The sequence below is a fragment of the Schistocerca nitens genome, chromosome 11, assembly GCF_023898315.1.
Source record: "Schistocerca nitens isolate TAMUIC-IGC-003100 chromosome 11, iqSchNite1.1, whole genome shotgun sequence".
NCBI classification, from domain to species: Eukaryota; Metazoa; Arthropoda; class Insecta; order Orthoptera; family Acrididae; genus Schistocerca; species Schistocerca nitens.
Genome location: NC_064624.1, coordinates 29,983,583 through 30,010,236, shown reverse-complemented (window position 1 = coordinate 30,010,236; position 26,654 = coordinate 29,983,583). Strand labels below are relative to the sequence as shown.

Below are 26,654 nucleotides of genomic sequence, written 5' to 3'. Positions count from 1 at the left end.
GGGGTCCAACCAAGTCAACGTGTACATGCCCAAAACGTGCTGTTGGGGTTGGGAATTGTCCTACTGGAGCATGAACGTGGCGTCCCACTTTGCTACATTGGCACTGAAAGCAGCTGCAGGCCCACTCCCGTGTATCTTTCTTGATTGAACGCCACACAAAATGGTCCATCACTAACTTCACTGAGGCATTGGTTCCTGGGTGTGCCAGGTTGTGAAAACTGTCGAATACCTTTCGTCGGAACTGGGGGGTGACGTATGGGCGTGATCTAACCGTGGAGGTGTCGCACCATACCTTAACTGGGCTGCAGGGGGCGTCCTGAAGTAAACATAGGCCAGTGTACGGGTCCACCAACAAGGACTGCAGCTGTGCATCTGAAGTCTGTGCCCTTGCCAATTCAGAATAATCCAACATTGGACTTATCCCGTTAGTGCGCGAGAAATAGTCTGCCACAATATTGTCGGCATCATGGATGTGACGCACGTCTGTTGAAAACTGGCATATAAACTCGACGTGGTGGGCCTGGCGGGGGGAACATGAATCGCTGATTTTGTAGGAAGCTGCCACGAGATGTTTACGGTCGGTGTAAAATGGTTCAAATGGCTCTGAGCACTATGGGACTCAACGTCTGAGCTCATTAGTCCCCTAGAACTAACCTAAGGACATCACACACATCCATGCGCGAGGCGGGATTCGAACCTGCGACCGTAGCGGTCTTGCGGTTCCAGACTGCAGTGCCTAGAACCGCACGGCCACTTCGGCCGGCTATGGTCGGTGTATATGGTGAATTGCCTGCCCGCAACGAAAGGGCAGAAGTGGCTGACACTTTCATACATTGCGAGTAGTTCCCTGTCGTATGCACTCCAACGAGTTTGACTCATCTGTAGTTTTAGTGAGAAAAAACTTAGTGGCTGCCAATGACCCTTCACTCTCTGGTGCAGTGCTGCACCGATTGCAACTTGGCTTGCGTCCACTACTAAGGCTAGCTGAGCTCCTGCTGCAGGATGTGCTAGCCCCACTGCGTTGTGAAGGCTGTTTTGCAGTGACTTGAAAGCAGAGTCCATCTCAGGTTCCATGGGATTGGGCACTTGTGTCCAACCAAGGCATTGTTCAGTGGCGTCTGGATTGCTGCTGTTCCAGGGAGGTGGCGACGATAGAAATTTATAATTCCTAGGAATCGTCGGAGATCGTGGTAGTTTTGAGGCTGTAGTAGGGTACGCAACAACTCCAGCTTCTCTGGCAGTGGGAAAATGCCCTGGGCTGACACTTTATAACCCAGGAAGGTCGCCAAGGGTTCCCCAAACACGCACTTGTCCTTGTTAAGTGTTATTACATGAGCACTAAGCCTGCTTGGCACCTGGTTTACGTGTTTCTGATGGTCAGAAACATTCCCCGAAAACACCAGAATATCGTCTAAATAGGCGAAACAATATAGTATCCCTCTGAGCACGCTGCCTAGAAACCGTTGCCATGTTTGGGTAGCACTTTTCAGCCTGGATGGCATCACCAAAAATTCAAACAGCCCGAATGGGTCTTTGGTATGTCCTGCTCTGCCATTGGGATCTGATTATAAGTGTTACGGCAATCTAACACACTGAATATGGTCGCCCCGGCCAGTGAATGGGTGAAATCCTGTATATGTGGCACAGGGCATTTGTCTGGAACAGTTCAGGCATTCAGAGCTCGATAATCACTACACGGGCGCAATTACCCATTCTTTTTACGGGTGAGGTGCAGAGGAGAGGACCACGGACTGTTGGATGGCTGTATAATTCCTTCTTGTAGCATCTCGTTGAAATTGGTCTCGGTTTCCCGCAAACGATCAGGTACAAGCCTGTGAATGCGTGAGGAGACTGGTGGGCCTGTACGGATGTGGTGCACCGTCTCATGCTTCGTCCTGTTCTTTCTTGTTCCATGTCGTGGTTTGGGTGTCGCCTTTACGGTTGAAACAGCAGAAGCCTGTTGCTGTGCCATCAACTGTTTTGATGTCATTTGAGTCAGCTCCAAGTCAGATTCCTTCTTTGCTATGGTGTCCTCCCAGGTGGGTGCACTGAGCTGATCTACCCTTGGGCATGCATGAGAGGTCGGACGTCCTTGTATTCCCAGGATAACCCATCCATTGGCAGAATGGACGAGTTGTGACTTGCGTAAATCCACGGACAATGCATGTTTTGCTACGAGATCAGCACCTAGTATAGGTTGGTCGATATTGGCCATAACGAAGGTCCAGTTGCATTTTTATGGTAGCCCAATGTCCACTGCCAGCGTTTTCTGTCCATATGTGTGGATAACTGAATCGTTGACTGCTTTCAAAGTGGTCTCTTCAGCACGTTTGTCTGAGGGGAAGAAATTTACAGGCAGAGTGCTGACATCCGAGCCGGTGTCAACCAAAAACATCCATCCTGTAGAGCGATCAGGAACGAAAAGTCTTTGTGAAGCTGCGTACCTTACAGCTGTGGGAGAAGTCGATCCACATAAATCAGGCTCGTGCTGAAACGGGGGTGTTCTCTTTCCATGCGTCTGTGAGTTTAGGCGCAGTAGCTTGTTGTCACAGTCAGCTGCGCGTAAAGCAGGACGTGGGATGCGTTTGGGTGCTAGCACGGCGCCTTACACTTCGTCGCTTGCGAGCCGAAACGCTGGTGGAACCAGCAATAAGCGGTGCCGTTGTTTGCGTGACGCGGCGGGCGCGTCGGTGGCGACGACGCATGTGTGTGTCAGCCGCCGAAACGTCGCGTGGCTCTTGCCGCTGCAGCTGGGCGGTCAGCTGATCGATGGCAGCGCGGAGAGATCGGCAATCTTCGGTCGCGTCCGGCGCTCGTCGTGCGGTCGTGGCAGCACAAGCTGGAAGCGCCGCGTCGTTCGGCTCCGGCCGTGCTCGGTTGGTGTCGTTGGCCGAGGTGGTTGCGGCGGCGGCCACTGTGGCGCTCTATCAGCCACTTGCAGCAACTCGCTTAATGGCCGGCCCTCGTAAGCAATTGAGGTTAAGCACACCTGCGGAGGTAACTGCTGTCGCCAGATGTGCACAAGTAATGTGTCTGACAACACGGAAGTGTCCAACATAGCACGCAAATGCCGGTAAAAGTCTGAAGGTGACCTGTCACCGCGTTTCTCGTGGTACAGGAGCTGTGTTATCCGCTATTCCACAGGTTTTGTGCAACGCGAAATTAACGCCGTCTTGAGGGTGGCGTAGGCTTCTTGTGGTGGGAGTTGCATAATTATATCCGATACCACTGACGACGCACGTTGGTCCAGGCTGCATATCACTAGCGTGAACTGTTCAAAATCATCGACTATTTGTTGCTGCACGATAATGTTCTCCATAATTGCGAACCAATTTTCCGGACGTTCGGGAACGAAAGGTGGGGGCCGAATTTGTAACCGCGACGCGGGTGGACCACGATAACGGGCGAACGGACAGTGGGATGCTCGTGGGAGCGGCACCGACGCGGGTGATGAAAACGCGAGCACATTTGGTCTGATCTCGGAGTGTCCTGCGGGCTGCTTGTACTGAGGGGTTTGCTGCATCGTGTCGGGCTCCTTCTTGATATTCTGGATGACGCCATCGATGTCGCGGAAGAGCTTCTGTGCAGACGACATGTCGATACGAGACGTCGCGGAAAATATCTAAAGAAACTTGTCTACTGTCACACCGCTTAGTTACGCTGTCACCACTTATGTAGGAGTAACTTCACTACATAAAGGAAAACACTTGGGTGGATTTTATACTGCGAATAACCACTTTTATTGTACCACACAAACACCATACATACATACGTTAATGCGGGAAACGAACACTGGTTGTTTTCTCCAAAGAACCTCACTCCGTGATGACTGGGTGTTGTGTGATGTCCTTAGGTTAGTTAGGTTTAAGTAGTTCTAAGTTCTAGGGGACTGATGACCATAGATGTTAAGTCCCATAGTGCTCAGAGCCATTTGAATCATTTTTTTGAACCTCACTCACCAAGATAATGTTTCCGTGTCCTGTCGACTATCGACTTGTCACTCCCATAAGTTTATTAAAATTTTGTTCTATATAAATGGACACTCTACTAAAGAAGCCAAATAATGCAAGCAATTCTAATTTGTTTGGAAAGATTAGTGAGCTTGAAGTAAATGAGTGGTATTACATTACTGATTGTGAATGTTTAAAAACTAGATATGGAGATAAAATTTCTCTCGAGCTCGATGATAAATTTAAATTTATTTTGCAGAAAGGTATAATTAAATAATAGATAACTGGGACTTCCAATTTCTTTAAGGACAGTGACATTAAACTAAAATATAAAGGAAAGAAAAATACTAAAAATAATGATAACGAATTTCATGATCTGGAGTTTGTTGTGTGACTTTCTCATTTTAGGGGCTGCAGAATCTGACGTATGATTCGCAGCATAAAATTTTGGTTGAAAATTTTTGAAGTGTCTTTTTTGTGGGTGTGTTGGTTTGCAGGCTCAAGTGATCCGTTTATAAAAAAATGTTTGTAGGGAAGCGGCTAGTGTGCTCTACCTAATTGTTTATAAGAAAATGAAAAACCTCATTAAGTTATCTGCGAGTGCACCCAGTGTACCCACTTACTACTCCAACGCCACTCAGAATCGACACATAAATAGTCAGGCGGTAGCATGGGCGTCATTGAAAACGACTTTTTCCATAGCGTGTTGATGCCAACAAATTTCGCGGTCGAAAACCAAAGTTTGCACTGATATGTGCCACAAGGCGACTTTCTTGAATGCCACTGAGACTGGTGATACCTGCCGGAAGATCCGACGCTTCTCTATCACACAGGAATGGTTCATTGACACATGTGTGAATAAAATGGTAAAACCTACTTCTACATTCACTCCATTCAACAACATCCTCGCTGCCATTCACCCTCCTTCGTAGAGCACTTTAATCTATCTGTACAGAGACTATCTGTGAAGGAGTCCTAGGCACCTGCAGCTAGGCAAACCCCCAGCACCCCTGCAGTTCCACCTGATCTCTAGCAGGGATTTCACCCAAAAGACCAGAGCAAAATTTTATGTTCATTGGGATTTCTGGTCAATGATGTTCTTAGATAAGGATTAAATCATATACTGGGTGTGAGCAGAGTCAAAGCTTTTCAAGAACATCGTCATGATGTTAGTTTCACTGCAAACTGCCGTTTTCGACAGCGAGAAGCTTGGGAATCAACTCCCCAAGGAAAGCTGTGATTTAGATGACGCCCTTTTTGCCACCCCCTGAGACTTTGCATGTCGATCCTGAGCTGTGGTGTGTCTCAAAAGTTTTCTTCGCCCACCCATAAGAAAATCATATGATGTCAACGCTGGGCGTCGCTGTTCTCGGTCAATAGAAGAAGTGAAATGTGGATAAGAGGGCATGTGACGACCTTCTCATCACACGACAGCTCCGCAGTGACGTTGGGCAGAATTGCGGTGCACGACATGAAGAAATGGTAGATGAAGAAACAGCCTGCAGTCAGGGGTCGCTACTCACAGGTGCCCTCATCACTCACGGTCCTGGTATCACAACACCAGTTTACAAGGTCGTTACTACCTGAGCACCTCAACAGATCATGTGCCCCTTCCTAGTTTGTAGATTGACTCCAGACTGAGAGCATGCACCAGCCAATGCTGCTACACTTGAGCCTTGGACACAGATGACAAGCCACACAGTGCACTTCCAACAAGGCTCCCTGGTATTGACACCCAGAAATGCAATGGCAGAGATCAGTAAGTTTGGAGGTGTTGCATTGTCCTGCTGGAATTGGCCAAGTCCGTCGGCTTGCACAATAGACATGAATGGATGCAGGTGATCAGACAGGATGCTTATGTATGTTTCACCTGTCAGAGTCGTATCTGGATGTATCAGGGGTCCCATGTCACTCCAACTGCACACCATTACAGAGCCTCCACCAGCTTGAATAGTACCCTACTGTAATACCTGTAAACGTCCATGCACTCGATACAATTTGAAACGAGGCTCGTCCTACTAGGCAATATGTTTCCAGTCCAAACCTTAGGGATCGCTTGTGCACACCCAGTGAAGAATAATACAGACCAATTTCACAAGCAAGGACATGGTCCCGAGTATTACAATGGAACTCGACTGTTGTGAACAAATGGAGAATATGTTAAACTTAACTGACATACCATTACAATTACAATTTAGTAATGTAGTGACTACGTTACATGAGCTGATGTTGGCAGGGAAAAGACTTGAGTATGTGGAGCAGCTGACAGCAAAATGGATCATGAGCTACAATTTCAACACTATTCCATAGTTACCTACATAGGGTTACGTTAATTACAGTAACACTTATAGGCTGCTGTTTCTCTCATTGCCCATGTTGTGGATACATATACAAGTTTTTTTACAGTCTGTTTTGGTGGTGATTAACTGGCAGTCAGTATGTACTATGGATACTGTATCAAATAACTTCCGGGAATTCGCTGAAAGTGTTACCTGGCTGAATTCCCGGAAGTTATTTGAAAGTTGTATACGCCAGGAGAAACTCAGGTCTCATATGGATACTGTAGTTAATACACAAGAATTTTCTTGTCTGAGAATAACAGATGATACTGTCATCAATGAGACACATCCTCACAAAGGAGAAGATAAGGTCCTTAAAGAACAGATTGCTGAAAGAAATGTGTATACTATGTAAATATGTTCTAAGAAACATAATCTAAAAGTGAATGTATTTGTGAATTTGAAGGAATTAACGACACAGTGCATAAATGCTGATGACTTATTTTAGGGGTGAGGGAGGTGTCGTGGCTGCTGTAAAATGAATGGAACTTCATTAATGTTAAGACAGTGAGCGAGCAGAATCGGCTGAGTATGAGGTAAGACATACTGAAGGCCACTGAGAATGTAGACATGTGGAAACTGCCAATGGGAACAACAGCCCAGGATGTGGCAAGGTGACTCCAACAGATTTTGAATTTCTGCCACAGTGCGGCTTTTGTTATTTGTTGCCACGTAATGTTTAATCTGTGTCCAAACCATTTCGATTGCGCTGATGCGACAGTGCTATTGAGAGGCCTAAGAACACTATGTCCACGGTGTTTAGCTACCTACATAATGTAGATATAGTGGCTCATTTTTTTCACTATTTTCATGAGTTCCACGTTACATGAAGTGTCCCGAATTTTCACATTGTGGCGTTTCAACCATCCAAAGGCGTCGGATGTTTTCGTTGCCATCGTTGGAGCCTTTAATAAATGAATGCTATGGGGCATTATCCATAAAAATGCCAGACCGCCGATTTAAGTTTGCCCAATAGCTGCCACTCCTGAAAACTATCGTGGTCAATTTCCTCATGGTTGTCGCTTGGTTTCCTCGATTTGTAAGCGAGGAGACAGTGGGGGACGAAACCAGATGCAGTTCCAGGCATGCAAGACCATAATTCTTGCGCCCTTTCTCACGTGAAGAGCAGAACTTCCACATGTGCTATCATCTTTTTTTGTGACGGAATGACCGGCGTTTATACAGGTTCCGACGAACCATTGTCTTCAAACGGCACTTTAACGCTATTTCTTAAGAATTGACAATGCCACGCTACGATGTCACCTCTCTTCAGTTATAATTATCGGTACCATTAGTTTTTTTGTACCCAAATCCGAGAGCTCTGACAACCGTTAACAAAAACTTCTTGCTGAAACAGAATAACTCTGCCTCGCGAAGAGTGACGCACAGGATTTTTGATGCTGTCCTTCTCTTTTTGCCGAGTGTCTGCAGTTTGGATGAACCTGGCTCTTCCAATACTGCACAGTATTTCTCCTTACAGATTTAGACGAACATATTTTTATGCAGTGCTTTCGACTACCTTCGTTAGAGGCAATAGGGTTGCACCATGGTCCCTCTCCTTCTCGAAATATTCCCGCATCGAGCAACAAACTCAAGTGTCTGACCACGCAAAATATGGGAAGATCGCTGAACTTTCGGTTTACCAGCCACTATCTTATGCACACTTTCGCTACAAGATTCAGACATTCTGTAGGACAAAATAAACTCACCTCACAGAGAAACAAAGCACACAACGAAACGGACGACAACTGCTTACGTTATCGGCCGTGACCATCGTCAGCAGCTGGTCACAGTAGCCACTACCTGCAGTAGAAGGGAAGTTTGACAACGGTGAACGGAACAGGGAGTCGCCGCCAAGAGCGTTCTCTGATTGGCTGTAGCTATGGTAGCAGCTCTTTAAACAGCCAGCTAGACGTCAGTCAGTTTGTTATTCTGATCCGGATGTAATGTAATCATGGCAACAAACAGCTTCGACAACCGTATCGTTTATTTTCATGAACTCCATCTCTCTCTCTTTCCTAAGCATGTATCCCGACTTGCGGGGCCTACTGGTTAATTGGATGTGGCATGTTAATGTTTGGGGTGAGAGCGGGGGGGGGGGGGTGGCCGGATGCCTTTCCTGTCGCCACCCCATACCCCCCAGAAAGGAATTAGTGTACCCCAGCTGTCTGCATCTAGTGTAATCCATGGAATAGTGCGAATGTGTTCACATGTCCGAGAGCCATGTAACTGAGGCAGAACGTGGGGACCAGCCCAGTATTCACCTAGCGGGATGTGGAGAAGCGCCTAAAGACCACATCCATGCTGGCCGACACACTGGCCCCCATCGTTAATCCTCTTGGCAGATTCGATCTGGGGCTGGCGCGCCTACACGATCCCAGGGAGCAGCGCTTTAGCGCTTTCGGCTACCCTGGCAGGTTTTCATGAACTTCATCGACTGAGATAATCATATGATGCTCAACTCTCATGAATAAGATAAGAGAGACAGTTTAAATAGAAATTAATCGAGTTCAGCATAACTTATACACAAGGACAGATACACTACGTGTTGGCAACGTGTTGGCAAGGAATACTAGTAACTACATAACCGATCTAGATTGTAATATCATTGTATGTTACTAGCTATTTATACTCTTCAGCGTTAAATTTACATAATTTTGCCCATAGTTTCAAGTCCATCAAAGATACATAAATTCTGAATGCTGCAATGAGAAGAGAAGACAAAATCTGATCGATCTGATCGAAATAGTATAAAATTTGTAATTGTAAACTGAACAACAGAGATGCTAAGAGCATGAACAAATTTTCCTGTTGGAGGTTCAAGTTGTGAATAATTAATCTCTGATCTATAGACAAAGTATAGTACTTAGAAATTATTACCACATATACGTTTGAAGTAGAATTTTAGCGCGCAGCTAATGGCGTGTAGAATGTCAGAGGTTCAGAGAGGAGTTCCATATGCTGCAATAACAATTTTTGATCATTTGTCCAATAACATAAACCGAGTGACAGTTAGCAAAGCAAGTTTTAAATCTAAATTGAAATCATTTCTCTTGGACAACTCTAAAGCCACCGACGAATTTCTCTGTAAAAAGTGATAGCCAGTGAAAAATGAAAAATAAAAGATGACACTAGTTTTATGTCTAGTTGCATGAGTAGGAATCAGTGTTAACAGTAATCACGTATACTTATCCTGAAGACTGACTCATTCCACATCATGTCATTTAAAAAATTGTTCAAATAATCTATGTAACATGTAACTAACTAACTAACACATTTATATAGTCGTATCGGCAATAAATTTAAACTTTATAGAAATTCGACGACCCTCCATAAAAACAGATACAGTGTCATCATTCGATAATTTACACATGTGGTGAGTATGTACACACACTCAGGTTTATCGACAAAAAAATTCTCTGGCTTATCAGTTGTAGTCGTCACTTCAGATTGTGTAACCATAAATGTTAGGTAACCAACCAAACTACGACGTGGAAAATTTTCCCAATTTGTAGCCAATGAACATAACCTGAGTGAGTTCAAACAGTAGTGACAATAAGTCGCGAGTGACCAGGCCGAACATCAACATCACTTAATGCGGAACCGACACGACCTTGAAACACGGATGGACCGTGTAGAATGTGATTGACCTTTGCAGTGGGGAGTGTGGATAGCAGAGTCCTATCAGCAGCCGAGGTCACGGGCCTGAGCAGCGAGGCGCAAGAGGACGTTTGGACGCTGCGTCCATGCATAGATCTGGTCGGAAGCCGACGAGCGATTTCTGCCTTTCTTTTGTAGCCAACCCTCCCCCTCCCCTCCTCACACCCCAGTCTGGCTCCTCAACCCAGCATTCTGTCCTCCGGGCTTCCGTGCGCTGTGATCTCAGTGATCACACAAATTTTTGCCACGGCGCCGGTGCCGCCTGTTGACCTTGGCTTCTGACAAGCCACAGGTCTCCACCCCCATGTGCCCGGCTTCACGCATATCCCCGCGGCCGAAGCTGTTCCAAATCCGTTTCCTCACGTCATCCACGTTCCACGTTGCTACACTGGGTGGTCACAAACAGCCTGAAAAGCATGTAATGGCGTTGCACGGTAGGTTGCGCTGAGAAATAATTTTTAAGAAGGGAATTCGATAAGTGGCGCCGCTTCAGAGTTAACTAGAACTGAAGCTACCCGTTGTGTGCACAAATTGAAGCGGCCCGCGTGATACAATTAGTGTCAGTTATTCTCATAGCGTTGATGACAGAGCACGATGCTGCTTAGCCTTTGACTCTGGTTCCCACATACAATTTTTGTACTGCTCTCTTTTTGTGTTTAAGGAAACCAAAAGTAGAACACATATGGTGACGCAATCTATAGCAGGGCGACTTGGTTCGCTAACGTCAATGGTAATTAAATCGGAAACAGCGCAAGGCATCGAAATTTTTCTTAAAGATAATTTCTCAGCACAAACTACCTTGCAACGTACTTATAAGCTTTTCATACTGTTTCTGGCCACCATGTGTACACTGAACAGCCACAGGAACTGGTACACCTGCTTAATATCGTGTGCGGCCGCCGCGAGCACGAAGTGCCGCAACACAACGTGGCATGAACTCGACTAAAGTCTGAAGTAGTGCAGGGGGGAACTGACGCCATGAATCGTCCAGAGCTGCCCATAAATCCATACGAAGAGGTGAAGATCTCTTCTGAACAGCACGTTGTAAGGGATCCCGGATACGCTCAGTAATGATCATGTCTGGAGAGGTAGGAGGCCAGCGGAAGTCTTCAAACTTATAAGAGTGTTCCTAGAGCCACACTGTAGGAATTATGGATGTGTGGGGTGTCGCATTGTCCTGCTGGAATTGCCCAACTCCGTCGCAATGCACAATGGACATGAGTGGATGCAGGTGATCATACACAATGCTTACGTACGTCAGAGTCGTATCTAGACGTATCAGGGGTCCCATATCACTCCAACTGCACACACCCCGCACCTTTACACAGCCTCCACCAGCTTGAACTGTACCCTGCTGACATGCAGGGTCTATGGATTCACGAGGTTGTCTTCGTACCTGTACACATCCACCTGCATACAATTTGACGCATCCGACCAGGAAACATGTTTCCAGTCATCAACAGTTCAATGTCAGTGTTGACGGGCCCAGCTGAGGCATAAAGCTTCGCATCACGCAGTCATCTAGGGCACACGAGTGGGCCTTCGGATCCGCAAGTCCTCATCGACGATGTTTCGTTGAATGGTTCGCACGCTGACACTTGTTGATGACCCACCATTCAAATCTACAGCAGTTTGCGCAACATTTGCACTTCTGTCACGCTGAACGAATCTCTTCAACCATCGTTGGTTCCGCTCTTGCAGGATCTTTTTCTGGTCGCAGCGATGTCGGAGATTTGAATTTTTATCAGATCCCTTTATTCATGGTACACTTGTGAAATGGCCATACGGGAAAATCCACACTTAATCACTACCTCCAAGTTTCTGTGTCCCATCGGTCGTGCGCCGACTGTAACATCACGTTCAAACTAATTTAAGTCTTGATAACATGCCATTGTAGCAACAATAAGCGATCTGTCTGCTGGGCCCGGCACTTGCTGTCTTATATAGGCGTTGTGCATCGCAGCGCCGCATTCTGCCTGTTTACATGTCTCTGTCTTTGAATACGCATGCCTACACCAGTATCTCAGCCGCTTCAGTGCAAGTAAACGCTCACACTTTACTCACTCATTTGCTGAGATGCTTCGCTGCCGTGCCGGTGGTAACGCTGGTCATTGTAACGGTCTGCTCCTCTCATTTGCAGCGCAATATGCGGCCCATTTAAGACAAAAGAAAAATGAAAGTGCTAAAGGGTACACGGGATCCCAGGACTTTTTTAAATGAGTTGATGCTGTAACCGTCTCCTTCACCATGATCCACAAGCCACATGTTTACTCTACTGTGAGTTAAATGATCTCACTAGTTCTTATAACAGTAAAGTATGTAACCCGTGGAGAAAAGTAAAATAAACATTCCTCAACTATAAAGAGTTGGAAAAAGTTAGAATGTACACAGCGTTTACAGTACCTAAGTATGTAGCTTCCAGGAACCTTCTTGTCTTCTTCCAGCGCATAGTTCGCTACCTGCTCCCTGATATACTGAACATCGCGTTCCCACCCCCTTAATTTCGTGTGCAGCATGTCCCTCACATGTTTCATGTCCTTAATCCATCCATTGAGCATCTGGTCATTCATGTTTTTACCCTGAAACACACGGAAAGTAGTTGAAATTAGTTGTGTAATACTGTTCGCAGCAGGCAATGTTAACTTACACTTATAGGCATCATTATTACATAACATTTAAAGTATTGCACGTGGATGACTACATAATATGTTGTGTGCAGCCAGCACAGCATTAAAGCAATTTTAGTATCTAGCAGTATAAGGGGCAATCAAAATGTTTCTGTTCAAAGTCCATACGGTCCAGGATCGGTATGCCAATCAGGCAAAATCGATCTGAGCATTGAGGTAATCAATGTTGACTATATCCGTTTAGAAAATCACTGCATTCTGCTGCATGAAGAAATCTGCAACTGCCTGCAGCACATCCACACCCTACAGGAACTGCCGTCCATTCGAGGCCTTTTTTAATGGACCGACCAAAGGAGAGATAGTCACATGAGGACTGTAGGATGGGTGACTCATACATAACGGACAGACCGACCAGCGGCTCATGCCAAGTTGCGCTCAGCGCGGAACTCGGCACACCATTCCGCAGCAGTGGTCTTCGACAGACGTGCTGCACCATCATTCTCCAATGAATGTCTACTGGTGTCTGTCAGCCAAGAAAAGAATAACAGCACATTGGTCATGTTATGACACACTTGGTAATAATGTTGCCACGGTTCATTTGCCATACTCACATCACAAAGACACGAATGCCACACCAATCGCTTAACTACATGTCAGCGTTTATATACCAGCACTGGAGTCGCACTACTTTGCGCAAACGCTGTACCGACGCTGTCAAATGGAAACAGTCTATCGCTCCTTATGTAATTCACAAACATTTCTCACCACATAACATCAAATAAGACAGCTGTAGATATTTCCAGGTAGTTAGTGTACAAACGTACAGCACAAATGTTTGAATGTGTGAATGCGTGCTCTCACAGCAGTGTGTCTCAATTAAATCCTTTACGGCTGCGAGCAGAGTCAAGCTCCAACAGGAGTAACCGCCTAACGTGGCTAGGAGACAAAGGAAATTTTATGCAAACTTTTCAACGGTTTTCGAAGTGACAGTCCTGGGATCGTAGACTATTGCGTCAAATTCTTGCTTCTTACCAATGCTGTGGGAAAGGTGGGATACATGCAGCGATCGTTTGCATACGTAATGATAGGTAACAAGCACTCTATGTCAGAAATATTACCTCAATTGGTTGTGCGCGTATCAAACGTCATCATTTGCCTGTTGTCTCGCTGCTCGCTTTCGCTGAAAATATTCGTTTGTTGTTCGTCTTTTGACGTGCTCGTCTTTTTCTGAACATGTCTCGAATCTAGCAAATTTGGAGGCATGTAGCGAAGTTTACGAATTTTGCGAGCCTCAGACAGGGGAAATGAGTCCGTCAGAGATGTTTTAGCTGATGTTAACACAGAGAATCGGGGAATATATCTCGAAATATCTCCGTTGTTCATAAAGAGAATACTGTGCAATGATGTTTTATACACACATGGAGCAGAGAACGTTGTTCACAGGCAAAGGTATGGTCATGAGTGTCCCAGGGAGGTTTGGTAGGAGCTCCCTTTTTCTCTCTGTACACACGGTGTGGTTCAAACGTGACTGTGCACACTTCATAGGTGGAATGTAGGCATAAAAAATAAGAGTAAAATATTAAATAAGGTTTTGTTTGAAATTGTTTTATTTCCGAGTTAGGCAGCAGAGTAGGTATCACAAGTGCACGACAAGCAACACAAAATAAATTCTTCTCAGAAAACAATGACAAGAAGGTGCCCAAAATTCAGCACATCTAAGTACAGCATATTTACACCAGAACGTGTTCAAAATGATGTCCATGTGACAGTGACGTGCTCGCCGTCTCACCGTTCTCGGAATTCTGCAGGCTGCTTTCATCTCATCCTGCGTGTCTCCACAGCCTTTTTCAGTTAGCTGCTGTAGTTGTGCTACACTCCCAGTCTTAACACCATAGAGGAGCTCCTCAAGATGGCCCAAAAGGTAGAAGTGCAGAGGGTTAAGATGCGGAGATTTTGCGGACCAAGTAAGCAATCCTGCACGACCTATCCATCTGCTGGCACAACCAACACTAAGGTTCTCTCTGAAATGTGCAGCAGCAGCATCGTGCATAAACCGTAATTTGGTTTGGGTAGTGATTAGGCAGCCATGAAGCAGACTAACCAATTCATGGTCCAAAATCTATTGACACACACTGCCAATCACGCACTGTAGAGTAACGTACAGTGCGAGTAACGACTATAGCACACCAAATTTCACTGGAAATGTTGATATTCTCACACTGTAGTCACACAAGGATTGTCATACAACTGCATGTGCTTTTTGTGAGGGTCCACGATACCCACTCAGGCAAAGAGGCTCTCATCCATAAACAGTACCCTATCACCAAAGAGTGGATCAGCAGTATGGCCCCAGAGCAACAAGTGATAGAAATCCTGACATCTAGGGTTGTCTACTGTAGGTGATATGGGAGGAATTGCAATCTCTGAAGCAGGTGCCATACAGTTGATCGAGGAAGTCCTACAGTAGTACTTATATGGCGAGTACTTACAGTGGAATCTTCATCTACCATTTCCAGGATCTCCACAACACCCACTCCACTGTGTTGAGGCCAGCCTGTCTGCAGTGTACCACGAATGCCATATTCGTTTAAGCACCTGTCCACAGCTGTGAGAGTCTAATGATTTGGTACTCTTCCGTTTGGAAACATTCCACATACCGTCGCTCTGATGCCCGTGCATTGTCTTCTGCTGCCCCATAAAGAAACTGCACGTCTGCACATTCACACTTTGAGTACGCCTTTGTACTGCACACGAGGACTGCCGTCTATGAACTACCGACAGTATGAACGCACATAGTATATCTGGTGCTGCTTCACTGCAACAGCGCCATGGACTACAACGAACCACACCAGAGTCAACTAAACAACGCATTCCGTACCTGAATCATCCGAGAGTTGTAGAAGGGTGTACGCAGCAATGTCACTCGACATGCAGGTGAACACGAGAGGCCAAAAGTCTGTATTGGCCCATGATGTAATGCCTAACACAGATTTCATAATGCACCGTACCTCGGAAATAAAGCAGTTCCAGACAAAACTGTTTAACATTTTACTCTTATTTTCATGCGTACCTTATACCAATGTGTACAGTTGCTTTTGAAAGACCCTGTGTAAACGATCCAGTGGACTGAGTGCGCAGCAATCTGTGGCCGTACGCTGGTAGGGCTGAAGCTCACAGAAAAGTCTCATTGTTGAGTGTCTGTAGAAGGGTGCAGGACAAATTAGAATTTCTGTTTGGGATGATGAATGGGAGCTTGATTCAAGTGCTGACAAATGTACGCCAGTGCAGATCTTTTGGAAGAACGATTCTGTAAAGTTCAGATACAGGATTAGTTGAGTGCTCCTGGATACAGTGATTTCATACCTACATCTAATATTTGCAAAGGTATACGAAAAGGGACGAGTACATCAGATGGGTTTCAGAGAGAGGGGAGTGGTCGACTTTGATTTGCTGGAAGAATTCTAGGGAACTTTGGCTCATTTGCCAAGGTGACTATGAACAGAAAACTTGTGTGACCTATTCTTCAGAACTACTCGACTGTTTGATTTCCCATCAGGTGGGATTAAAGGGAGACACTGAAGCTATTTACAGGCATTTAGAGTTATTTCAGATAGGTTCCATTAACACGCGAATGCTTCGGAAATGCTCCATGGACTCAAATGGTAATCCCTGGAGCAAAGACGACGTTCTTTTCCGGAAACACTGTAGTAAATGTTCAGAGAACCGGAATTTACAGTGGGAAATCAAAATAATCAAAGTAAGATATCATGTGTCAAACAGTTGCATACTGTATAGTCTATTTATTTAAATATTTAGTTTTGTTTTGAGCTCACCTCAATCAGATAAGCGTGCAGCAGTATTTAACTATCAGGACGTAACAAACACACTGCATGTTGCATGGTCTATTTACTTAAACATTTAGGAATGCGCAATGTTACAACATTTATATGCAGTCACGCTATACCCCAAGAAGTAGGAAGGAATGGTGTTCCTACTGTAAACATTTCCCTGCTGCTAGGCGTTACGACCAATTTGCCTGTACCTTATGAATACGAGCATCAACCTTGGGCAGCTGCCAGCTCTGGCATCTCCCACTACCCACCCTCAATGTGCGACTATCTCTCTTACCTCACACCCCAAACATCTGCTGCCACCCCTCAGTCTCCCTGTGGACCACAGGCTATCCCCATATGGCACACAGATGTCGAATATTACATATGTTTTTGCTTCTGAAAATTAAGTTTTTCGATTCGCCACTGAGGCTGAGGCTACATTCACATTTGAGGAGCTTTTAAGTCATGTATTGATGTATGTGGAATGTGGGAAACATCCAGGAACAGGTAGCGTTTGTAAACTAATGTATCTCCCTGGGATACGGTAAATGTATTAGCAGTTGCTAGTATGGACAACAGTCAGATGTAGAATGCAATGAAGACAATGAAAATATATGCTAGACCGGTACTGGAACCCGAATTTCCCACTTATCATGAGCAGCTGCCTTACCATTTGGCTGTCCATGCACGACTCACACACAGACCCAAACTTCCACATGCTATCAACCATGCATCTATATGCTGCATTCATACTTCCCTTATGCATATTCCTGTACAAGGTAGACATCTCACCTAAAAGTCGCTTGCCCAGTGTTGGCAGATAAATACGATATCAAAGTACCTGTGTTGTTCTGAATTATTATGCAAAGCTCATTTCGACATGCATGCATGTCGAAAGGTGCAGGCACTGTGACAACTACAGCCTTATGCAATACATGAAATGTATTGGCAATTGTAAATACGAGCAACCATCAGCTGTATAACGGAATAACGACAATGAAAATTTGTGGTGGCCAGACACAAACTTCCATATGTTGTCAGCCATGCTTCTACGTCCTGTACTCACACATCCATCCCACTCCGGCATAAATTTTCATTCTCATCATGCATGCATGTCCAAATGAGCTTTGCATGTAATTCAGAATAACACAGCCACTGCAGTGACATATTGTATCACCCCAGGAGCTACAATTTGGCAGATTGACCACCAGCTGTTGTCCACGCAGCTGCACCAGTCTGCGAGTCACCTTCTTCATTTGCAGTGTGTTTGGACATAAGGAGAACAGACGTTATATTTACACTTTATTTAAGAACATTATTTCTGCAAAAGTTTAGATTTTCGAGCTGTCTGTTGCATGGCATCAATCTAACATCTCTTTTTATGAATAGATGTAGACAGATTTTTCAAGTCTAATAATATCATAATCTATATTGCATCCAACGGACGTCAACAGTACAGGTGTGTCCTGGCATCAGTTGTGAATTGTTTAGCCGCTTCCATCATTTACATTAGTAACGCTTTCTATGTACTGGTTAGTACCACATCTATAGTCCATAATTATTTCATGCAACAACATCCCATATGGTTGCAGCACAGTGCTGGGCTACATTAAAAGTACAGAAAGATTTTGGGGTTTAATGCATGCATTATTTATTATTTCCCCACACTGTTTGAGAGTTGAATGATCGATATGACTTACTTCGGTAATGGTTTTAGCTGAATTAAGAGCAGTATCTGACAAATAATAAAGAAAATTTAGACACAGCAATACCATTGTTTACATTTGTATGGAGATCAAACCATTCTTGTTCACAAGTTCACTTTAAGTTACAACAGCATTAGTGCCATGTATGTTTTGAAATGCCATAGAAGAAATCTTTACATGTTTTGAGTCTGACTAGTGTCAACACTACTGTGAATCATACGTATCCCTTTTGCTGTTATACAACAACTAAGTTACCACACAAGAATGTGTATTATGACAAGCGACCAGAGTTTGTTTCGTAGGAACTTAGATGGGTGTCCTTGGAAGAAATACAACGTTGTTCTCTGGAAACTATGTGACCTAAATTTTCAAGAATCTGTACTGTAATAGGACGTGTGACCACAATGCTACAACCATCGTATATCTCCTGTAGGGATCATAAGATAATAGTGATTATCACTTAGCTAAAGCGTGTTTCTGACAAATAATACAGACAATATAGACTTCCTATTGAATATGCAAAATATTTTGTACTTCAAGATAAATTTTAACGCTAATATGTGGGACGTTGTAATGTATGATATTGGTTTTATATGATCTGAAATAGGATTTTGGCAAATAATGTAGACATTTTAGATAAGGTTGTAACTTTGACTATTTCTGTACGAAGATAAAAACATTACATCCGAAAGCAGTAGGGAGGTGGTGTTGAGTGGCAAAGTGCTGAAGCTGGACAATTTTCTTCAAATTTAAATAAACTATTTTATTTAAACAAAAGTGCCTCACAAACGTAACACATGGCCCAAAATTTATAGTATTATTTTACCAAGGAACACAGAAGGAAGAATTCACTAAAAACTGAATGCAACAATTTTAAACATTCCAAACTAAGTAACACCGCAGCCAGATCTACTTTAGTTTACGGAAAGCAGCTGTAGACAGAATTTAAACAACAAAAAATTAAAATAGCAGCTGCTGACAAGACTACACTATGATTTATTGCAAACAACTGGTGGCAGAATTTAATAAAATGATTTTCCACATATTCTAAAAGTATGCTTGTTACTGTGAGTTGAAATAGTCATATCAAGGAAATTAATGTCTTCAATTGTCTTATGTGTGAATCTGATATTTGAGTACATTTTATTCATTTGATCTGCTAGGCTCTTCTTTTGGAGTATTGAAAAGTACTGTTGTGTCACCCATATATCTTTTATAATGTATAACTTTGTCAGTAAACTATGGATCAGTTAAGAAGATTCCTTGTTCTAGGTTAGGTGTAAATGTCAGCAAGCAAGCCTGCAAGGCTGCTACCCATTGCCTGCCCATTGTTTTATGTGTAAAACTTGCCAGTGAATGCAAAATGGTTTAGTGAGAGGATTAAATCAAGCAATCATGGGTGCATAAATTTCTGTGTTGCTTAGCTTTTTGTGTTTGATTAAATTCTTTTATATTTGTGTAGAAGTTTATTATATCAAGGCAACCAAATGCTGTTTCTGATATTATTATATCCTTAATATTTATGATTAACTCAAAATTGTTGCTAACTGAAAATCTATTTGAAAAGTGTAATTGTCCGTAAGTATATCATGACATTTTCTGCAAATTTTGTTACGTGGACTGTTTATTGCTTTTTTAATTTGATGTACAGGACAACGACTTTTGTGAATCTTAGGGTGGGGCATTAGCCTGGGGACCTGTGGATTTATTCCAACACAGTGCTGAGCGTCATTAATGGTCAGTTGAAAATTGTAGTTTTTAAGTAGTTTTTCAACTTATCTTGGTACTTTTGGGTGCCATCTGTTTTTAAGTAATTGATATTACTTGTTCGTGTTATTGTGGGCTCTGTGATATACGATAACTGCTATGGTGCTTTATCTCTATTACTGGGGCCACACGACTAGTAAGTTTCTTGTTGTTGTTTGTAAGTTCACTGTGGGCTCATCTAGAAATTTATTTTCCTTGCAACTTCATTTGCTTTATGTGCTATTGCATTCTGTATGTTGTGTTTCAGTTTGGTTCTGGCACAGGCTATTTTGCTGCAAAAAGTTCCAAACGAGTAGAAAAAATGCCCCACATATTTTTGAAAAGCCACTAATATACACAGACAAACGTCCTTGCTGGCGCTTCACATATGATGTTTGTCCTGTGCAACGGTGAAGTTTCGAGACGTTGTGGCAGATGGCAGAGCCGTAGTACAGTGTCAATATGGCGTCTATGTACGACTCACGTTACAAGCAGCGTGGTCTTATTGAATTCTTGTATGCAGAAAAAGAAACCTTAGTGATATAGCACAGCCTCCGGTAAGAAAGAGTATGAATCAGTCGTCGATACTCAACAATGGAGAAGCGCTATCTGCGCTCTTAGAACTTCTACTATTATTATCTTTGTCCAAGAAGAATGAGCGTATTTTTTTTGTTCCATTATCTTATCGATTCTGATGTTCTAGCTGACAGACACTAATTGTTCACGGTCTGTAACTGGTACAATTATCTGTAGTAGTAATAGAATTTTGTTGAATATATACGAAATTAATAACTGTCATATGCGTTTTTCTCAGTAGTGAGTGCCTATCCTGCATATGATTCAGTACGTAATAATGAAATGTTGCTTTGGCCATTTTGTGTAGGCTCATTATTGAGCGACGCCATTGATGACAAAATTATATAAGGTTTTTTAACAGTCATTTAATGCTAAAAGTATTAAAAAGAATAATCTGAAAACGGCATCTTATAATATTTCCCAATTCATACTAGGTCAGAGGTACAGTTTTTTATTAACAGTAATATATATAAATGCTAACGCTGCCATTGCACATAGGAAGCTATCCTGGAGCATCCAGCCTCACAGAAAAAATAATTAAGCATTATTTAAATGGATTATCCTGTAATGTTAAAGAAAGATTTTTAATCCATCGTGAGTAAGACGGATGCCTTCACGTTGGGATACATATGTTATTTATGGTGCCCATAGAAAAATTAGCCATGGCTCTTAACAAACAGAAAAATGTACTTTCAAAACAATTTCATACAATAGGAATAACGGCCCAATTATCGTTGTATGAAGCATTATTCAATTGAATTCAGCAAAAAAATACACGATAGTGAACATCCATAAACGTTTGTGTGCAGTGTATGGCGATGCTGCAGTTGATAGGAGTACAGTCGGGGGATGGGTAGAGAAAGCTAAAGCCTCAGGACATGCAGAAACAGAGCTCGCTGGTCAGCCACGCACGGGACGCCCTGTCACAGCCGCTGCTGCAGACGCACTGAATCGAGCGGATGCCGTTATTCGTGCCGACCGGCGCATCACAACTCGAAAATTGTTTCTACAGTTGGCAGTCAGTAGACGGAGTGTGTCTGCAATGATCGAGACTCTCGGATATTCAAAGAGATGCCCACGATTGGTTCCACGAATGCTCAGAACGGACCACAAGATTCAAAGAAATGCCATTTCATCTAAATTCTTGGAGCGTTTTGCGACAGATAGAGAGGCCATTCTGTCACAGATCGTTATGGGGAACGAATGCTGGGCACATCACTTTTATTTAGAAACAAAATGGCAGTCCATGTAGTGGCATCATCCTCATTCACCATAAAAGAATTCAAGGCAGCCCCCTCTCCTGGAAAAGTCATGGTGTAGTCTTCTGGGATGGTGACGGCGTTATTCTCGTGGATGTGATGGAAGAGCGTCAACCATCAATTCACATGCATATGTGAAGACTCTGAATAAACTCAGAAACCGTTTTCGATGTGTTCAATCGGAAAAGAATCCAATAGAAATCTCCCTCCAACACGATAATGCACGCCCACACACAAGTCTGAGAACCCGAGAACACATCGCTAAATTGTGCTGGACATCATTGCCTCATACACCCTGCAGTGTAGACTTGGCAGCCTCGGACTTGCATCTCTTTGGGCCGCTTAAAGATTCTCTGTGGGGAACAGGCTTTGAAGATGACGAAAGTGTCGGTCACGCAGTGTCTACAGGAGAAGAGCTTTTACCAGCAGGGAATACATGCTCTTCCACAACGTTGGCGTACGGCCTTAGAACCTGATGGAGGCTACAGAGAAAAATAGGACATGTACAAGATATGTATATTGTCACCAAATTCTGACCCTTAACAATCAATATGTTCTGAGAAAAGAATGTGGGGCATTACTTATTGAACGACCCTCGTATATAAGAAGGGTAAAAGAACGGACTGACAAAATTCCAGACCAAAATCCCTAACTTCGGCTTTCTGCAGAATCCTTGAACATATTTATTGGAATGTAGGAAACTTTGTTGAGACTAAGAAGCTTATGTCCATGAATCAGCATGATTTTACAAAGCAGCACTAATGCGAAACTCAGCTGTCCCATTTCTCACATGATATACTGTGAACAATGGGTGAAGTCAACAGGCAGATTCCATATTTCCAGATTTCAGGAAAGCATCAGGCACGGGGACCCATTGCAGGCTGTTAATGAATGTACGATCACGTGGAGTAAGTTCACAGATATGTGAGTGGCCGGAAGACTTCGTAAGTTATAGAACCCGGTATGTTGTCCATGACAGCGACTGTTCATCAGAGACGGTACACCAGGGAAGTGTGATATGACGGCTGTTGTTCCCTGTATACACAAATGATTTTGCGCACAGTGTGGGCAGAAATCTGCGGTTGTTTGCTGATGATGCTGTGGTGTACAGTACGGTGTCGATATTGAGTTACTACAGGAAGATACAAGACGACTTTGAGAAAATGTCTAATTGGTGTCGTGAATGGCAGCTAGCTCTAAATGTGGAAAAATATAAGTTAATGCGGATGAGTTGGAAGAAAAAATCCTGTAATTATCGGATACAGTATTAGTAGTGTTCTGTCTGATACAGTTAAGTCGTTTAAATATCTGGGCGTAACGTTGCATGCCATACGAAATTGAACAAGCATGTGATAAATGTGGTGCGACTTATTCTTGAGTACTGATCGAGTGTTTGGGATCAGTAAGAGGTCAGACTGAAGGAAGACATTGAATCAAATCACAGGCAGCCTGGTAGACTTGTTACCGGCAGGTTCGAACAACACGTAAGTCTTATGGACATGCTTCAGGAACTCAAATGGGAATCCATGGAGGGAAGGCGACGTTCTTTTCGATGAACATTGTTCAGAAACTTCAAACAACCTGCATTTGACTGACGAATCATTCTACTGCTGCCAACATATACTGAGCGTAAGGACCGCGAAGGCAAGACACGGGAAATTAGGGCTCACACAGAAGCGCCTAGATAGTGGTTTTTCCCTCGTTCTACTTTCGAATGCAACAGGGGATGGAATGATTGGTAGTGGTACAGGGTTCCCTCTGCCACTCACCGTGCGGTGGCTTGCGGAGTATCTAGATGTAATAATGAGATTCTTGATATTATTCTTATTTAGTATGGGAGGAATGCTGTGTTTTAGTTTCTTACTTAGTAAGCTCAGCTCTTTAGCATTGAAAGTTATATCACTGTTGTTCACTAATCTACATTAGAATTTATGTGGTGTACATACAAGCTCTTTAGGAATGTCTTTCGATTTGTCTGAGATCAGATCCGAAACTTTTTTGTTTTGCTTAGATACTACCTGTATTCGTAATTTATTAACCTAGGCTTCAATATTGTCAATACATTGTGTAAGGGGACTTGTATCAGTGACATTAGATAGTTCATAATGCAACTGATAAAGCTTTTTAGTTAGCATTTAACAAAATCCGTTAGCCTTCTTTGCTGACTTGTTGTTACTGATCTTGAGATTAATGTAGTCTGGAATGGTTTTTGTGAGAGACACTTCTTATTAAATTTTATGGATTGGATGAATTTCATCAGTTGGAAGTATTTTTATCTCTAGTTGATGATTGATCATTCTATGTGACAAGGTAGTATTAACTTCAGTATATCCTTTATGGGTGATGAACTGCAACTGTGATTATAATTGTCAATTTATTTGGGAATAAACATGCAACCAGTTACACCGACACTTTCCGTCGAACTGGGCGTCCTATGAAAGACATGATGAACATTCTGTTTGGCTGTTTCCTGCTGCACAATGTAAACATGGAATTACAAGTATCTTCTAAAACACCACAGAAAGAGCGCCTGACGAATCTTAAGAGAGACACCCTGTACTAATTACGCAGTATGTAACGTTGGAAGTTCCATGAGGCTTTTCATGGATGATTCCTGTTGTGTACAGAGACGTCGTGCCACTAGAAACCTGTAGCGAAATGCACAAAGATCAGCAGACCATTGAAGCTTGATGGAAGTGGACCCTCAACGTAAACAAATGCAACTTACAATAGACAGGCAGAAAAACCCTTTATTGTATAATTAAATCTTCCTCAGGACATTTAAGTCTCATCTTTATCTACGATAACGATGGAAGATGAAAAAGTGAATTAAAATTTGTACCACAGCTGGGACTCGAACCCATGGTGTAATGGTCATCATTTCTGCCTAGTAAGCAAGAACACCTGGATTCAAGTCCCAGCGATGGCAAACATTTTAATTCAATTCTTCAGCTTCCATCTTTATCGTAAATAAAGATGAGACTCAAATGTCTGAGGGATAATTTATTTATAAGATCTACAAGATCACTTGTGGTACAGGCCTCTCCCACTACATCCAACGCTGGGGTCCTATTACAATACTGGAAAGCCCTAACTGTAATGACAATTTAGGGGGAAAATAAGCTGAAAATATGAACTGAAATTTGTGTTGGGGAGGGCAATCGACTTCAGTAATTCGTGTAGCAATGTGGACTAGAGTGCTACGTTGGTCAAATGGTCAGCATTTCTGCCTAGTGAGCAAGTAGTCCCGTCTGTGGCACAAATTTTAATTCTCTTCTTCAGCTTCCACCATTACCTTTATTTTATGATTACAAAATTCTAGAACAATCACTAGCACCACTTACTTCCATAAAATGTCTAGGAGTACACATACGGAGTGATTTGGACGTAACAAACACATAAGATTAATCACGAGTAAGGCAAATGCCTGACTGCATTTCCTCAGGAAATGTAGTCGATGAACAAAAGAAGTAGCTTAAAAATCACTCATTCGACTAGTAACTTGAATGTTACTCTTCAGTATGGGCTTTGTACCTGGCATGTCTATTAGAGGAAATAGAGAAGAAGCAAAGGAGATGATGATTATGATGATTTTGGCTTGTGGGGCACCTCACCATTTTCCTGAATGATGATGAAATGATGAGGACATCACAAACACCCAGTCCCCAGGTAGAGAAAATCCCCAACCTGACCGGTATTTGGACGCGGGATCCTGTGGTACAGGGGCAGCAACGCTAACCATTAGACCACGAGCTGCAGACAAGATCGAAAGAAGAGCAGCGCATTTCGTTACTGGTTCATTCAAAAAGCGCGAAGGTGTCACAGGGGCTGTAAACCAACTTCAGTGACAGACGCTGCAGGACAGGTGTTCTGCTTCGGTCTGTGGTTTGTTGTTAAAGTTCTGAGAGTGCACGTTCTTAGAAGAGTCAACAAATGTGGTGCTTGAAAGAGACTATCTCTTTAATTAAAGGAGACAGAAATACAATTTTTTATGGCTAATAATTTAGAAGGTGGTGAAAAACATAACAATGCTTTCTTTTGTTTCAAGATTGTCAGCAAACATGGTGTTATCGTTTGAACAACGGAAATGGGTGATAAAGTGTTACTGGAAAGCACAGAATGTGAATGCAGTACGCCGATGTTGGAGAATTAAATTTGGAACACCACCACCGACATGAATAACAGTTACAAGAATCAGAATCGAAGGAACGGTGCACGATAGGAAGAGGGGATATAGCGGACGAAAGAGAAGTTCAACAGACAATGAGCATGTTGATGCAGTGATCCAGACATACCTACGACCCCCAAAGAAGTCTGTGAGGCAATGCACTCATGAGACTGGGATCTGCAGAAGGAGTGCTCGTAGAATTTTGCGGTCTCAGAACTTTAAGCCTTACATTCCAAGAATTCTCCACACTCTTAACGATGATGATCCTGGTAGGTGAAGCGAATTTTGTGAGTGGTTCATTAAGAGATGTGAAGACGAGCAACGCTTGCAAGATCGAATTCTTTGGTCAGATGCAGTGACGTTTAAACTTTATGGAACAATTAACCGCCATAAATGCGTGTACTGGGCCAGGGAGAATCCATACGTAGCTGACCAAAGGCATGTTAATCTGCCAGGAGTAACAGTCTGGTGTGGTCTGTCTTCTAGAGCGTTAATCGGGCAGTACTTCTTTGACAACACGGTCACGGGCGACTCATACTTGGAAATGTTGGAAATGATAACTTCTGGTCTTAGAGTGGAGTTTGGAAATGAAGATTATTACTTTCAACAGGATGGGGCGCCACCTCACTTTCAGCTGGATGTGAGGGCATTTCTCAATCGTACATTCCCTGCCAGATGGCTAGGTCGAAGGGGCAGTGTGGAGTATCCCGCTCGATCTCCAGAGTTAACAACTCGAGACTTCTTTCGGTGGGGTTAACTCAAAACTACACAGTTTATGCTGCGAGACCAC

General features: G+C 43.4%; 1 protein-coding gene across 1 annotated transcript in view; it reads right to left on the bottom strand.

Moving 5' to 3' along the window:
- LOC126213130 (uncharacterized) overlaps nucleotides 1-26,654 on the bottom strand; it is an 86,749-nt gene that overhangs the window by 36,526 nt on the left and 23,569 nt on the right. Inside the window, exon 3 of the mRNA XM_049940745.1 lies at nucleotides 12,353-12,528. Within this exon, the coding sequence (XP_049796702.1) occupies nucleotides 12,353-12,528 (176 nt within the window). The remainder of the gene's footprint in view (nucleotides 1-12,352; nucleotides 12,529-26,654) is intronic.